This window comes from Pinus tabuliformis, chromosome J (assembly GCF_031772625.1).
Source record: "Pinus tabuliformis cultivar Carrire ecotype Pingquan chromosome J, CPIR1, whole genome shotgun sequence".
Taxonomy (NCBI): domain Eukaryota; kingdom Viridiplantae; phylum Streptophyta; class Pinopsida; order Pinales; family Pinaceae; genus Pinus; species Pinus tabuliformis.
In genome coordinates this window covers 861,517,335-861,535,287 of record NC_142295.1, presented here as the reverse complement: position 1 = coordinate 861,535,287, position 17,953 = coordinate 861,517,335, and the positions used below count along the sequence as shown (strand labels likewise).

General features: G+C 36.4%; 1 protein-coding gene across 1 annotated transcript in view; it reads right to left on the bottom strand.

Moving 5' to 3' along the window:
• SNX1 (sorting nexin 1) overlaps positions 1-9,790 on the bottom strand; it is a 153,463-nt gene extending 143,673 nt beyond the window's left edge. The window contains exons 1-2 of the mRNA XM_089378626.1: positions 9,461-9,790; positions 8,518-8,643 (exon numbers count right to left, since the gene is read on the bottom strand). Coding sequence (XP_089234752.1) covers positions 8,518-8,643; positions 9,461-9,472 — 138 coding nt within the window. The 5' untranslated portion in view covers positions 9,473-9,790. The remainder of the gene's footprint in view (positions 1-8,517; positions 8,644-9,460) is intronic.
• Between the last annotated feature and the right edge of the window lie 8,163 nt (positions 9,791-17,953).

Here is a 17,953-nt window from a genome sequence, read left to right as displayed (position 1 = left end):
TCATCAACAAAGGCATTATATTGCGCCAATCGAAGTAGAGCTAATCATAGCTCCCTCTAATCATGAAAGTGATCTTCATTATCATCGAAACGTACACAACAAGTTATATTTTTGTATTATAACCTTTCAATCCCAAGATGATGTAGAAATCTTGACCACATAATCCTTCAAGGATTACCACAGCCATCTACTCAATTCATGAATTCATTGAATTGAGTCCAGAAACAAACAGTTGTAGATACACTTACCTCAGCTACCATTATGCATTTCTGCAACATTCTTCCAAGTAGCAAAAATATATACCAACCAGATAACGGTATAACCAATACCAAAACATCAATATCGTACTTACCTCAACATGATGATCTTTTGTCAAGATATCAGATTTTGCTTACTTGTTTCCTTTGAGATCAACATCCTTCTACATATTGTGCAAAAATCCTTCTCCATGCTTTTTCACTTTTTTTACCAAAGTGCCAATGGAACGAACTAATCAACAAGCAACAATATCTTCTTTCTAAGAGTTGTCATTGTCAACTCTCTCTCTCTTTCTTCAAGAGACCATATTTGATGTTGATCAATATCATCAAATGAACTCTCTTTCCAACCTCTTCACATGCTTTTGCAATATGTCGTATCAAACTTGTCAAATTATAATAGCCTTGTAAGCAAGGTGTCAAATTCTGTTATTTTCTCCCTCTGAAGTCAACATCTCTTTGTACGCTTTATCTTCATATTGCAACAAGATTCGGCTTTATCAATGTGTTCCTGGAATGAACTCATCAATTGGAAGTTTCAACATTATGCCCATCAAGTTCTTATAGTTCCCTCTTTCCATCATGCTCATCATCTTCAAGGAGTCATAAACAAGCACAAGTGTTGCTCTGCTTTGTTCCTTCATTCTTCTTATTTTGCTTCCATAGTTTTGACAGCCTTCATTATGTGCCTGCAATTTTCAACAGCAAGTACAACCAAGCAAAATATACAAAGACAAAGGCATAATGTCAATTCTGTCAATCTAGGGTTTCCATGATTTCTAAAAAGTGTACATCTAGGGTTCTAGTTACAAGCCCTAGATATTCCTTGACCAAACCCTTATAAGGTTTTTTACTTTTAGCGAAAACACCCATTCCTAGGGTTTTGTTTTCAAGCCCTAGGTTTCAACTTTTATGATAGAGTTTTGAGATATTTTAATATCAAAGAACACTCAACCTTCAAACCCTAGATACCATTTCCCAAAAACTGGGGATTCTAAAGAGAGAACAATTAGTGGGATTTCCTTTACTAGGGTTTTTCCAATTCAAGTCTTATCTAGAGTCTACAAACCTTAGACACCAAAATCTTTCAACCAAACTCTAGACATTAAGATCTACCATGCAAAGACCTCATGCATTTCATTTATTGATTTCAAGGCCTAAATATGTATCATATTGACAACTATATGTCTCTATGTTTATGCAGACCCTTTATCTTTCAAAAGACCACCATGACCTAGAGATCTTGACACTTATCATGAAATGCATATAGAAATTGTACATACCTTTGTGATATCGGCATACCTTTTTCTTTGCAAGGATCCAATCCTTCTTCACGTGTTAACACTTTATCAACAAGTGTTTATCTTCAATATAGGTGTCTCAACTTCTCCTTTGATGAGCCACTAGCTTTGTATCTTAGACTTTACCTGCCCTCTTTTGCAGAGACCTGGTCTTGAATAATTTCCTTCGAAGGAGATTGATATCACCCTTTCTTGGACTAGATCACTTTTAGAGATAGTCCAACCTACTGTCCATCGGACCATCATTGCCAATGTTGAAAAATTTGGCAGCTCATGGATGACTTTCTAAAAATAGAATTTCTAAAAATAAAAAGTCTAAAAATAGGAAGTCTAAAATTAGAAAGTCTCAAGATAGTAAATCACCTTACATCAATTGCTAATCAAGTATTGTTGATGGACAACCCCTTCGATTTTGACTTAATCATCAATATTGTCAATAATATTATAATTATTATTCTTATGATACTATTGTATTATTATTAAAAAGAAATTCAAGTCACTTAATCATGGCTCTCAATAATGTTCTCTTACACTCTCATTATTGGCATGGCATATTCCTCTCACTCTCATTAATGCTCTTACACATTAAAGAACGCCATAAAAGATTCCCTTACACTCTCTTACACTCACATAAAAGGTTCCTCTTACGCACTCTTTAATGCATATGTTACACTCTCTCTTAAAAGCATAAGTTACAAAGGCATGCATACCTCCTTAATGGCATGTGTTACATTTCCAAAATGGGCATGAGTTACACTCCTCAAGGCATGCGAGATTCCTCCATTGAAGGCATGTGTTGCCTCTCTCCATAATGGCTAAAGTTACCCTTACTAAATTGGCATATGTTACTCTCGAGTCTCTCTCTTGGCATGTGAGTTACTCCTTTATGGCATGGATCTGTAGCTCCTCCTATACATATGTGCCTCATTCTTTCTCCCCTCACTACTTGCGCTTTGTGAAAGAAGAACTCGAACTTGAGAGAGAGAGTTAGAGAGACTTGAAGAAGATTGTGAGAGAGAGACTAGGAGAGTAAGAGTTGAACTTGGTGAGCCAAGGATTGATTCAGTGTCTCAGTGTTGATTCAATTGAAGGCAAGGTTGATATAGTGTTTGCATCAGCTACTACTATCAGAGATCTTCTTCAAATTTGGATGAACTTCTTCTCTCTCATTGTATTTTGTATCTCTATTTAACATTTGATTTCTAATAGAAGAAGAATCTGGTTGGGTTTTGCTTATCTATATACGATGGCTTATCTAATATTGCAACATAAAGAAGTTTTGTAATAAGTGATTGTTACAACATAGAACATCAGAATTTCAACAGTCAATAACATTGTCATTTGTAAGATAATCTTCGGCAAAATCACATAGCGAATCTTTTGTCGACGCGTTTCGAACCAACTAGTGTGGTTCATCGTCAGGACAAGTTGAAAAACAGATCCAGCTTCGCCTGTTTAAATAGCTAGAGCAGAGACACCAACGGTTACCTAACTAAGGGAGCAAGGTCCAATTCAGTTATATTAGGTAAAAAATAGATAAAAATTAAATTAAATATAATAATAAATAAATCAATATATATAAATTTATATATAAATGAATAAAATTAGTTATATTCGGTGTGAGATAAAACTATAAACATATGAAGAATTATAAAATAATAATAAATTATTTATAAATAAATCAATGAAGAAATATAAATTAATAATAAATTATATATTAATGAATATAAAAGTATAAAATATTTTATTTAATGAAAAAATAAAATTAAATGGTATCATTTTTAGTTATATTAGGTGTAAGATAGATAAAGAATTATAGAATAATAATAAATTATTTAATTATAAAATTATAAATAATAAATAAATTATAATATAATAATAAATAAATAAATTTTACATATAGATATATAAAATTAGTTATATTAGGTGTAAGATAAAATAAACAAATTATTTATTTATTAACTAAATATATAAATATATAAATGAAGAAAAATAATAATAAATAAATTATTAATCTACTAAATAAATAAATGATTAAATGAAAAAATATAAACTAATAATAGTATAAATTATTTATTTAATGAAAAATAAAAATAAATGGTGTCATTAGTAGGTAATAAATATATAGATATCTAAATAAAGAAGAATAAAGACATTGATATTTATAAGGTTTAAATTTATTTATTTATATATATATATATATATATATATATATATATTTTTTTTATTTTTTTTTTATTTATTTTTTTATTTTATTTTTTATTTTTTTTTTTATTTTTTTATTTTTTATTTTTTTTTTTTTAAGGGAAACTTAATTTTTAAGGTTAACCTAGGGATACTTAAATAATATAATACTAATAAGCCCCATATATACAATAATAGCTCGAAACAAACTCAACCGTTCCAAGATCGTAGGACAAAACCGACAAAAGAAATTAAAGGAGGTGGAAGACAAAAACCCTAAGACCTAACAAAAGGAAAAGAGAAGGCTAAGAAGACAAGGCTGGGACCCAGCAACTGCTAATCTTCCAGCCATCATCCCTATTAAGGTTGACCGGCCTTTTTTCGATCTCCAGGGCCTCCCTAAATTTGCGATGGTGAAAGTGCGCAATTTTGGCAATGACTTGAGCCTCCTCTATACACACATGATGCATAGTCTTTCCCGCATGCTCAGCCAGGGCCGAGGACTTGGTCCTTCCATGTCTTAAGTCAGCCGAATGCTCGCTAATCCGTTGATTAATAGAGCGACCGGTCTCACCAATATAAGGGGTCCCACAGGAACAGGGAATGACATAGACGCCCTTCATGTCCTTAGGGTCAATCGGGTCTTTCACCGACCTGAGGGAACCACGGATAGTGTTGAGAGGTCTAAAGGTCGCGGCCACATCGTACTTCCTCAGAATCCTTGCAATCCTGTCCGTGGTTCCTTGGATGTACGGAAGGTTCACACCCATGATATGATCCTTGGAAACTTTACGAGTGGACGGCTCCTTCTTAGCCTTGAGGAAGGCTTTTTGACCGAGGCGTCTATCATAACCATTCTTCTCAAAGACATCCAGGAGGTGAGCCTTCTCCTTTTCTAGGCTCTCCTCATCCGAAATTCTAACAGCACGGGTGGCAAGCGTGCTAAGAACACCTAACTTTTGAGCAGGGAAATGGTGGGAAGAAGCATGCAAGTATTGCTCAGTATGCGTCTTCTTCCTATACACCTGATGAGAAAAGGAACCATCCACCTTTTTAGAGATGAGAACATCCAAGAACGGAAGACAACCATTCTCTTCTTTTTCCATCGTGAATTTTATGGCGGCGGATTGGTTATTAAGGTGACAGAAGAAGCGATCGAGTTCATCCGGACCATGAGACCAGACAACACCAGTGTCATCAACGAATCTCCTCCAAAGCTTTGGTAAGAGACGAGAGGAGGCCAAAGCCTTTGACTCAAAATCCTCCATGAAGAGATTCGCGACAACAGGGGACAAGGGGGAGCCCATGGCAACTCCGCAAGTTTGCTCATAGAATTCTCCCTCGAAGCTGAAAAAGGTAGAGGTAAGGCACAGCTCAACTAACTTGGCCGTGTCAGGGTCAGTTAGCTTATAAATAACCATCATTTGTTATACGAAGGCCATTCAGTCGCTGCCACATAAGTTACAGTTATTTTCTCACTGATATATAGATCACTATTGTTGCCAAACAAGATCACGATCTTCCTAACAGCATTGTTTTACAACAGTCTTAGTTCTTTTATTACGAGCCATGACAATGTAACATTCCAAACTTTAGGTCAGTTCCATGATGAAATTATTTCTTTTATTATGTATAGTTTAACTTTTTCAAGTACTATCCATAACGCTTCATTCTTCATCATCCACGTGTCATAAGCCATATAAGATTACTGTTGTTTCGAATCCAATTCCCAAACCGCAGGGATACATTGTGTCCACAATGGAGCCATCGATTTAACGAGTGAACCATTGTAGAGTTATGCCACTATATGATATTTTGATGCCCTCTCAAAGTATGGCTACGCCATTGCAAACATACTATAGAGAACGATTCCAGACAAAGTCACCGTCACAAGGATATGTGAGATGCCACCATTTGGAAAATGTGAATTTCTATGATAACACTTCCACATTATACATGACCCTTCAGTTACCAAGGTATATTGCAGACCGTAGAGATCGGGCTTTTGTATACAATCTGCCAGCGTAATGTAGGCCTCGAACCACCGGAAGGATTATGCAGGCTTTTGAAAATGATCCATATGTGAGCTCTTCTTGATCACATAACATATATATCGAATCAACAAATATATTGTGTGCCATCATTAATAGTTGTCATGCTACTGTGTATAAAATCGTGCCTCTAAAAAGGTGTGGACTCTCTTTGTAGATGCGAGTCTTATTACAAAGTCATATATTAAGCCATGGATTCAGGTTATCAACGATCCAAATTCAGTCCACAGTGTCACAAAAAAAACGAGATGCAAGCTTTTGTATAGGCAAGAGCGAGCCACTTCAAATTGGGACATTGTAGTGCAAATCACTGAATCATGCTATATACCATAGAGTATGTAAACAAATCTCAGAGCAATATGAGCCAGAATTACAGAGTTATAATTGTTAGTCAGCAAGTTGCTACAGGGTAGAGGTATCCGAACCATTGTTAATTTTAAACGAGGGATGCGAATCTCAATAGATGCGAGCCCAAAATATCCCAAAACTTTGACTTAGTTCACCAACACAGAGAGAACCTTCAAAGAATTCGATTGAAAAGCCAACTGAATGTGATCTTCAAGCCTCCAACTTCAAACCAAGCTCTGATTCCATGTTGGAAAATCGAGATGCTTTATAATTAAATTAGATTTTCCTTTCCTTAATAACTATTCGTGAAATTTGTTGGCCTCTTATTTATTTAATTATGTTCTTCTTCATCAAACAGTTATCCAAACGTAAACATGAAGATCACAAAGAAAAAAACAAACACAAAATATAGGCTCCATGCCAAGGCAAAACCCCTCCAAGGGGAAAACCCAAAAATTCTATTCTTATAGAATCAAATCAAATAAGATATAAAGGACCCATAACCACAAAAAACCTCCACCTCTAGATGCCAAGTCAAATCTTCCTTCTTTCTAGCAAATCCATTAGCAAGATACCAACAACAACAAATTTACCACAGTAGATCTTCCACAAATTCTAACTCAAGAAGAAATCCTCCCTTTCAAACTTCGGCCGTCCCCTTCTTCTTTGCCTTTTCTACGATATTTCAGACCACAATCCATCAAGTGTGTGTCTCTAAATGAGCTCCATCTTCCCTCTTTATATTGTTCAGACGGGTGTGAATAGACATGTCCATTGGGGCAGGGCCGACTTGGCACCTAGAGGGGTTTCTAACTGAAAATTACATTTTTAAAAATTATTTTTCCTTTTTCTTCACAATAGGTCCAAATAGAACTTTGACTCTTTTGACTCAAAAACCTAGAAGCATGAAGAACATGCTTGTTTAGATAAGATAAGATAAGATAATTATATTTATGTCCAACTAATGACCACAAAGTAGGTCAAAGGGACTATTGAATACAATGATGTCCATAAAATGTGGGAGAACCAAACAGTCTCCTATAAAAAATACAATGCATGAATATAAAAGGTACAATGCAGGAACATAAAAGATACAATGTATGGAATTCCCTAACGAAGAGGATCAAACCCATCTCTCCTAACATCCGAGACTGACTGAAGAGCACTAAAAAAAATTCCACAAAGTTTGTTGGCCTGATGAAGGGTCAGTGGGAGGTACGAACTGTCCACTAACTCGTTGTCTGGGGGATTTTGTGCATTGTTGAGGTCTGGAGGACCTAGTCCATCTCCCAGGGATGGATCTGAGACGGTTTAGTTGTTGGGGTACTGTGTGGCGGGGTGAGGTTCCACGGATCCTCACTGGTCTAGAGTCTGGATATGAAACAATATCAATCGTTCTCTTTGTGCCCCTGTCTAAAGGTAGTACCCTGAAAAATGTCGTGATCCTCTGTGTGGGGTCTGGTCTGATGGGAGGTTGAAGAATATGCGCTCGGAACCTAAGAGCCTCCTACATAAAATACATAATAGTACAAATTATGAAGACCGAAACTAGTTACATTCTCCAACACAAAGAAGGTCACTTCAATGTCTACCCGGGTGAGGATGAGCACCATTATTAAGCTTCCATTGTTTTCTTGATAATACTCTAGAGATAGTTTCAGGTTTAAGATTTGTTTGATGGTCTTTTGGTATATATTAAGTCAATATCAATATTGGTAGTGACAGGGAAAACATTCTAGGGCATGGAATAAGAAAAAATTTGTGTTTATACATGCTGAACTTAGTTTCGTAATGTAAAGAAATCTAGATGATGAATGGTGTTGTGATTTCTCCATATACTAGAGGAAGGGAGAAAACATTCAGTCAGAGCATCTTGGCTCAGTCCTTGACTCTATGAAAAGCTTGTACTCTTCCCTATCATAATAAAAATGGTATTGTATTTTACCAAAAAAAAAGGCTATTGCAAATTGGGTTCTGACCCAATGGTGAGAATAGTGGCAAGTTAGGCTACCCACCAAGGTCTAATTCTCCAAATGAATGTTTCTAGTTGTTCGGACTAGGTGCAAACCGTGGATGACATTAATGAAGTAGTACCCCTTTTCATGGAAGCTTAGCCAAACAGGACCTTTCAAATTGTTCAAGCTTGCAAGATTCATCTCTACATGGAACACTATACTTCACCTCTTTGAAGGGCTGGGCATGCTTGCGAGAGCAAGCCGATTGTAAGGAAGCATTCAGAAAGAAAAATATAAATAAAAAACCTATCAAGAAACAGACATATAATATAATAGATTGGACATTTAAAATATTAGGCACTTTTCCGTGTTCTCTTCTATTTGCTATGAATGAAAAAGGAATTCAAGTTTATGATCTTACCTTAGTAATAACACGATACGACACATAAGCTTGGACTCCAGTGCCCATCTTGACAGGATCAGTAACCGAAACTTTCAAGAAGGGCTGAGTAGAAGGAGACATTGCAGACCCTACAGAACTCCGTTGCTGCAATTATCATCCACATCTCAAAATGAATACAATGCTAACTTTATCCAAACGCCAGATAATAAAATCCAGCTCATCTTTTGTCAAATTGTTAACAGATCTAACTATTTTCATGTAAATCACTGGTAAACTATATAGACCAAGTTTCATTGACACAAAATAAATAGCTTCGCCCGTGTTTATTCAAATCTTTACACACCCAAAAAGACAGATTAAGCAAAAGGAAGATCCAGCTTCTCTTCACTAAAACTTCAAACAAACAAAATCCGATCCAACTCTTTCCAAATAAAAAACCTCAAACAACTTCATATCCAGCGAAACCCCATATAAACACTATCCAGGCCATCTCGTTGCACCTCTGAATAATCCGTCCCTGAATTATTTCACGATCGAACCCCAACAATGAAATAATAATAAATTCTTAAAAAAAACTTGAACATAAACGTCCCCTGGCAAACAATTTCAGGTTTTTAAACCACGAGACGGTAATCCGTCAGAATTGGCCAAAGTTCCATAACCCAATATTCAATAACAAACCGATCTAAAAAAAACAATTCCCCGACACTATTAATTCATGTGAAGCTTCGGATATTATGCAATTAGATAAGTAAAATCTTGAGCCATGCCACGGATTTGTCCATAACAATCAGTCACAGACGGCCCTAATTGAACTGATAACACAATTCCCCACATTTTAGCTTCGAGTGATCCACAAATAAACATGAAGTCGCTATAAACCAGAACAATCACCATAAATTGGTAGAAAAAACAACCCAAAAATTTTAGTTACACCCTGCGAAAAAAAACTCCGACATACCTTAGAAATCATGTTTTCTTGCGTCCAAACTTCTCCGAGTGTACAGTGAAAATTAAAGAATATTTCAAACAATTAAACGCTTCAAACTCCCTGCAGTCAATCTGTGGCAGTTCTGTGCGAAGGAAATGCGAGAAATCGACGGATACAGAGTAGAAGATTTATGGATGAAATACGACTTGTAATAAAGGACTGGTTATTGCTTTTCGTGACGTTTGGTTCAAAACTATTAGAATGGTCTTTGAAATTTTTAATATTTAATTAAAAGATGAAAAACAGTGATTTCTATGACCTGCGTGCCCCACGGGAGGAATTTTGTGGTGCGATTATTTACATGCACGACTCTCAGACCCCCTCTGATTTGATTGTCTTATTTGGTAGAGGGTAGTGGTGAGTGTATGTTTGTTGTCCCATCTTATGGACCTTCACTTCATTAATACTTTAAGGGGGTGGAGGCCTTGATAGTGTGAACAGGGAGCTTAAGAGGGCATGGTCCAAAAAAAAATATTCAAGTTTGAATTTTTTTTATTGTATTGGTGTTCATTATTGTTCTTGGTCTTGACCCTGAAGATATTTCACTTGAATTAATTTTTTATTTTTTTATTGGTGACTTATTTTTGTATTAGTTTGTTCGAAGGGTTATCATTATTGTTCTTGTTCTTGAAAATGAAGATATCTCACTTTAATGGGCAACTGGTGGGTTCTTGCATTGAGTCATTTGTTTCTTTGTGAGTGTTTTGTGTTGAATTGTTTTTCTAGTTGGTTAGAAGAATATTTGTGTATTCAACATAATTTATAAGTTTGGAAGTGATTCCAATATAGGGTAAGTTGTAGGAGTTCGAAGTTGTTAAGTATAAGTTAAAAAGATTTATATGTATTTGGAATTTGTAGATTGGATTTTATATGTTTAATTAGATCTCTAGGAAACTCATAGAGATGATTTCTTATACTAAAATGTATTTGGAATTTGTAGATTGGATTTTATATGTTTAATTAGATCTTTAGGAAACTCATAGAGATGATTTCTTATACTAAAGTGTTGAACATCTAGCACATATTAAGAAGTGGGAAATTGTGTCAATCTATATAGCAAATATTGTGATTAGCCCAATATGATGGCTTGATGAGGTCACTATTTTGTGGGATAAAACATACCATATTCTTAGTAGTGATTGAACTTTATTGTGAGAAATGTCACCAACCTCTCTTAACCAACTAGTGAAGCCCCTAATAGTTTAAGATAATTTCATTTACCTCTCTTAAATATTTGGATCTCGTTGGTTTTATCCAAATGAATCATAAAATCAATAATAATATGAATTGTATAATTGATAGCTATAAGCTTCTTTTTAAGAGGTTAATATATAAAGTATTTGGAATTTTTCTTTTCTTTTCTTTTTCTTTTGGTTAGTTTATTCACAAATTGGTGATACTAACCTATGGCTTGAAAAAACATAACCTAGGGGCATCTAAGCCATCAAAATCACCTGAAGATCGTACTCGGCCTAGGCCACACCAACCCATACTCATGGCTGGATTTATGCCCACCAGATTTCAAATCAATGACCTTTTCACCATGGAGTGCCTTAACAAAACACATTGTCGCTGATTACTCTACGCCCCATGGGCTGAGCATTTGGAAACAATACTTATTTGATATTTGAACACTTAAATTTATATTTGTCATCAATAAATTGGGCTAATGCATTTACAAGACAGCTTAAAAAAAAATAGCCTAGTAAGTTAGCTTGAGCGGTTGAGGGCTTTGAGCTTCATGTATGAGGTCTTGGTGTCAATCCACTTAGCTAGCTACCTCTGGTGTGTGCTTCACTCAATGACCCTCTCAGATCAAGCATCATAATTAGCATCGATGGGTTTAGATTGGGTACCATCCACAAAATTCGGGGAAGTGCCTAGGGTTTCCCATAAGGCTTTCATTATAAGGTACAAAAAAAGATTAAATAATCATCTTTTGTTGGTATTTCTTAAAGTTTTTAATTTTATTGTGCAAGGAGCTATCAACCTAATATCACATTAACATTATACAAGAGACAACATTTCTACAGCCTTATCATCTAAACATGTCTTCCATTGAGTTTGAATATGAGCTTCCATAAAAAAAAACCTAAACTTTCATCAATTACCATCATCTATATTGACAACAACCCATAAAAGCATCATTAATGGGTATTTAAATGATTTTTCTTAGTGTTCTCATGTAGATGTCCTCATATATCAATGAGCAATCACCTATTAATATAGGTATTTAGTTAGATTTGTAACATACCCAACCCCTTAAATATTGTTAGAGGAATGGGGTAAAACATATTTATTTGTTTATTTGTTTTTCTCCTCTGATCTCTACTTAGACTTCCCAACTCGTCATAAGGGCTTCACAACCAAAGCTTTTACTCTTCGTGCTTATATATATATACAAGGAGTTATCAACCTAATTTTATTGTGCAAAGAGCTATCAACCTAATATCACATTAACATTATACAAGAGAACATTTCTACAACCTTATCATCTAAACATGTCTTCCATTGAGCTTCCTTAAAAACCTAAAACTTTCATCAATTACCATCATCTATATTGACAACAACCCATAAAAGCATCATTAATGGGTATTTAAATGATTTTTCTTAGTGTTCTCATGTAGATGTCCTCGTATATCATTGAGCAATCACCTATTAATATAGGTATATACTTAGATTTGTAACATACCAAACCCCTCAAATATTGTTAGAGGAATGGGGTAAAACATATTTATTTATTTGTTTTTTTCCTCTGAACTCTACTTAGACTTCCCAACTCGTCATCAGGGCTTCACAAACAAAGCTTTTACTCTTTGTGCTTATATATATATATATATATATATATATATATATAACATAGCACCCTTATGCCTCCCGGGTGGGTCCCTCTGGACACGCCACCCCACTTATCCTCTCCTAGAAATTCCCAAGTGTGTTCCTTTCTATCCGTCGGGTTCTTCCTTCCAGGCTTATGAGGATGGTGGGATCGCACCGCCCTCTTCCCATTGGCCCATCATCAATCTGACTATATATATATATATATATATATATATATATATATATATATATATATATATATATATATATATATATATATATATCAGGCCCTACTGAATGCAACTCGACGCCTTTAGACATAACACCCTTATGCCTCCCGAGTGGGTCCCTCTTGACACACCACCCCGCTTATCCTCTCCCAAAAATTCCCAAGTGCATTCCTTGTTATCTGTCAGGTTCTCCCTTCCGGAGGATGGTGGGATCGCACTGCCCTCTTTCCATTGGCCCATCATCAATCTGACTATCGATTGCCATCGTAACCTCCCATGTCACCTCGACCTTGACTTCCTGGCACTTTCCTTGCTACACTTCATGATATGTCAGGGGTCGATCTATCAGGATGACTTGTCATGTTGGGCCATTTCCCCACCAATAGGTTGCCATCCTTAATGTAGGCCCTACCCCACGCCCATCTTACGTCGACCCGCTTCTCCCATCCGAACGATTTCCTAAGAGCGACCCTTGGTTGACCATTAGACTCACATGTGTGATGGGGCCACTCCCTAACCAATGGGGAAGTAACCAGGATGACAAACCTCCCCATGAGGTCGTACATACGTCATCCCATTAATCACCTCTTGGCCCCTTTCTACATTACTCTTCTTGCACCTCCAAGTGGAAATTGTTGGGCTTGCTTGGTAGGTGGTGTTGAGTCTTGAAAATTTCATTCATTCCCATTACACTTTCACTATTATGTCCATTATATCACCTCCATTTCACTACTATGTCACTACATTCATCCCACTTTCATTATCATTGGGCCACATTTATGTTTTTCCAAACTTTATTAATTCTTAGCCTTTTTAAGTGAATTTGTGGTTAAAAATTAGAAAATAATGTGCATATGCTTATACCTAACAAGTGGGTTGAGATTGTTGACATGTGTAGGTCAAAATGAGACTTCTAGAAGACCCTTATGTGGCACTCTAAGGCCAAATTCGAATTTGAGTGGAAAGAATCATGGGATCATGAGGATATGTGTCATATCTCCTAATTGTATTGAAACTCTAAGAAGACATGTGTCTTATCAGTTCCTATTTTGATTAGGACTCTAGAGGTAGAGGGAGAGATTCATGGACTCTCATTAATGAGATGGCTTCTCATCTTTTTGTATAAATAGGAGATCTTTCTCATTCATTTGTTAGCTTAGAGTTTAGAGCTTAGCTTGTGAGTCTTAGCTTAGCTTGGATTTTGTAGTTCTTCCTTGATGGCTTTTGAAAGCTTTGGAGAGCTTTGTTATACTTCGTAATCTTGAAGAATTTGAATAAAGCTTTGATGTTCTCAACATGGAAGGAGATGTGAAGTAGATGTCATGGAGCATATTAGAATGTAAGATAGAGTAGATTTCATTTTGTAATTTTGCTTTGATTTCATTATGTCATTTGATTGCTTTCAAGTTTGATAGATTAGATTTTCCATTCATGCAACTTTAATTCATGTAAGTGTGTTCAACCGGTTGATTGTAGATTAGTTTTTCTTTACATGTTTTTGCATCAAATAGTGACATGATATTTGCCTCTCTGCTGACTTTGTTTTTTTTAGCTTTTCAATTTCAGTTATGCTTTGATTTCATTCTTATTCATTTGTTTTGTTAGTTAGTTTAGATATCAAATTCCTCATATCATTGACGTTATCTCCTAAAGCCATAGCTTAGACTACCTGGCGAGCTATCAAACTATGAATGATGTGATTTGATTTTAGCTTTATTTTTCTGCAATTAGATATCAAATTCCTCATATCATTGACGTTATCTCCTAAAGCCATAGCTTAGACTACTTGGCGAGCTATCGGACTATGAATGATGTGATTTGATTTTCGCTTTATTTTTCTGCAATTAGATAAACCTTGTCTTGAAATCTACATCCATACTTGACCTTTAAAAGTATTCTTAAGACCTTAGAATAGGATTTCCATTTGCATTAGACACTTTAGGAGATCAACAAGAACAAAACCCCAAAACAAAATAAAATCTATAAAACAACGAAGTAAGAAAAAGGTTAACTAAGTACATATGGTGCACCACACTTCATCAGTTTACGATACCCGGATTGATAATTTATGTAAAGCAATTTAAGACGTTAAATTGACTAGACAGGTGGGCCGCATCGCCTCCTCTCCATTGGTTTGTCATTTCGACTATTGTATGTCGCCACAGTTCATTCCACATCACTTGACTCCTTGTATCCTGACACCCTCCTTTGTTGCACCTATTGATACTTCTGGGGTCATTTTGTCGGGATGACTTGTCAAGTCGGACCACCTCCCCACCAATCAGGGTGTGTTCCATCAACACGATTGGGCTTACATAATACTGCAAACTTCCTCTCGTCGCACTATGGAGAATGCCCCTTTACTAATCGCCAGGCTTCACTACCGGGCTTACATGGATGGTGGGGCCACCCTTCCAACCAATGGTATAGATGTCAGGCACACCTCATCATGCCAGCAGCATCTACCCGCACTAACTTGATGCCTTCATCTATCGCTCCTTTAGAATAACCTGGTTGGGGCCGCTTCCGCACACGTTCCTTGCTCTAGATTGGTACACGTGGTGACTCTGCCACATCATCCCGCTCGTTCTACCCCAACGCTTTCTATTGCATCCTCCCTTATGCCTTCAGGTTCATTACAACAAGGTGACATGTCAATGGGTCCACCTATGACCAATAACAAGACTGTCAGGTGTTGAGAAATCAAGGGCAACTAGATTAGGCTGATTTCTCTTACTTTGATAATTGCTTTTGATGTTCTTTTACTTAACTTAATGTACTTGTAATTAGTGTCTTCTTTCACTTGATTATTATTATGTTATTATCATCGAACAACGACCAAACTATGAAGATCAATGAGACAAGAGGACACAAAATGTAGGTTGTTATCCAAGGCCAAAGCCTCTCATCTTGAGAGGAAAACCCGCAAGAATTCTTCTCTTCTTATAGAATCTTCAAGAGACAAATTCCAAGACCTAATACCCTTAACAAAGACCCCTCTAAAACCAAGTCAACCTCTCCTTTGATGAACTTGTTCTTCAAAAAGTCAACCCAAGTCAAATTGCTTCAACACTTCAAATTCTGGTCTTTTCTTCAGAATTTTAGTTGTTGCTTCGGGACTGCAATTTTTGGCCCTGTTTGGGGAGTTGCTTCTTCCTTAGTCACTTGACTTACAAGATTATCCTTTTAACACCTAATTTCAACCTCCCAATATAACTGCAATTTTTCGATCTTGCTGCAACAAAAAGATGCCCTAGTTTCCTTGCATGTGTGAGATGAAGTAGCCCTAAAATAGTCCTTGAAAACTTTGTTCTTCCTTCCTTTGTTTCTCCTTTTCTTCATTATATTTCTTGGTCTTTTTCTTTTTCTTTCACAAGCTTCTTAGATGATTCTCAAATGAGGTTGAATGCCTCTTATATATATGCTTCTAGGAAGCCCTAAATAGGTCAACTTGACATCTCTTGTGGCCCAACTTGTTGACTGCTAGGCCGACTTGATCTTGGAGGGTATTTAGACATGACTTTGACTTAATTAAATACTTTTGACTTGATACATGATGCCCAATAGGGCCTTTTACATATTGTAATGACTCTCTTGACTCTTTGACTCTATGACAAAGCCCTAGAAGCACATAATGGGTGATTGACCTATAAATAAATTAACCTTGAGCACGAAACCCGTGCTATAAAAATAATAATAATAATAATAAATTTTCTCTTTACATTAAATACATAAAATCAATATTACGTGAGACATTATGAAGATTGAACCTAGTTACATATTTCAACACTGGGCTGGTGTGTAGCCAGTTCATCTTGACTGACGTTGTCCTAATCAATCTCAATGTTATATAACTCAACCATTCTGGGTTTTTACCTTCGGGCCACGTTCTCACATCCTCAACCAATCGAGTTAGAGGGAAATATGGATGTGCCAATGAGAAGCCTCCAAAACTAGGATTACCTTCCAGGGGTAGGATAAGGTTTAGTTGGATTGTTCTATAAGTCTATGGCGCTCCTCTCTGCGTCGCATCGAAGTAGTACTCGATCTCCACCATGGCTCGACTAAGGAATCTTGACCCTGCCTTATGCCATGCATCAAACAAGGGTCTTTATGACTGTCATATGAGCAAGTCTTGACCTTGCCATAGCTTCCTTGAGCTGGTTATTTCGACCATGGCTCAATATTAGAGATCCTACAAACCTCTAGATCAACGCCAGTGCTTGGTGCCAATGTTGATGATTTATTAAGGCACCCTATGGTGCTACCCCTCATGAGATTGATCCAATCCAACTCTAAGGAGTTCTTCTCCCATCCACATTCCTCGTTCTCAGACAGGGAATTTCAGGCATGCTGGCATAGGTGCTCCTATGGTCCTTACTTACAACGGGCTTGATGTGAACTCTTGAAAGATCTCCACCTTGCCTACCACACGCTGAGAGTTCTAGGCTTCAAAGCAAGCCTCTAAGCAACTCCATGGCGCTACGAAGAGACTTATGGGATGAAGCTAGCTACGCCCTCATGCTAGCAGAAAATATCCAGGTTGTTGATAATGCATGGTTGACAAAGCCTACCTGCATGAGTTTTGGATATCCCTACACTTGAAGGAAGAATAGCCCTTGTAGTGTTGACACACCATCTTTTACATAGGGTCAAGGGCTTATAGCCTGCTGAAGGAATATCCATGTATATGCAAAGACCTACCAAGTGGGCGATCTCTTATGTAATTATTTCATATTAATAAAAAGGGTCTTTGTGCCTAATGTTCCAAGTTTTTATTCCATATCCTTATGGATCCTTCTGCCACCTATGGCATTTCGTGACATCTTTGTATTACTTATATATGTGCCGCTAATTAGTATGAATGAGCATTTACCCCAAGCCAAGATTTTGGTTCAAGAGCATGACTCAAGTTAGTTTATTGTATACAACATTACACATTCTTCTACAAAGTATGTGTTATGAACTATAGTAATGAGCATTTAACACAACCCTTCATTCCATTGTAGATGCATACACTGGTTCAGTTTGTTTATCAACACTGTTCATTTCAGAGGTGTGACATATGTTTTTTTATGTATGCATTTATTTATTTATCATAATTATAAGCTCATCTATGCTTATTGAGGTATCCACGTGTTCAATACATTAACAACGTTGTTACAATCCCAAAAGAAACCAAACCATTTCAACTGGAAATGCATCATAAATTCATCAACATGTAAACAAGTACAGAAGATTACTTATCTTTTAAACTTGTAGGGTAACTAAGTATGGGCCAAGGACTCTCCACCCAACCATAGACAACTGTAACAACACTCACTTGCAGTTATCACCCCTAAGCCAAATTCCAAAGTCTAAAGGGGATGTTTGCTTAACAGAATCGATCACCAGCTGCCAACTGAAAATATGG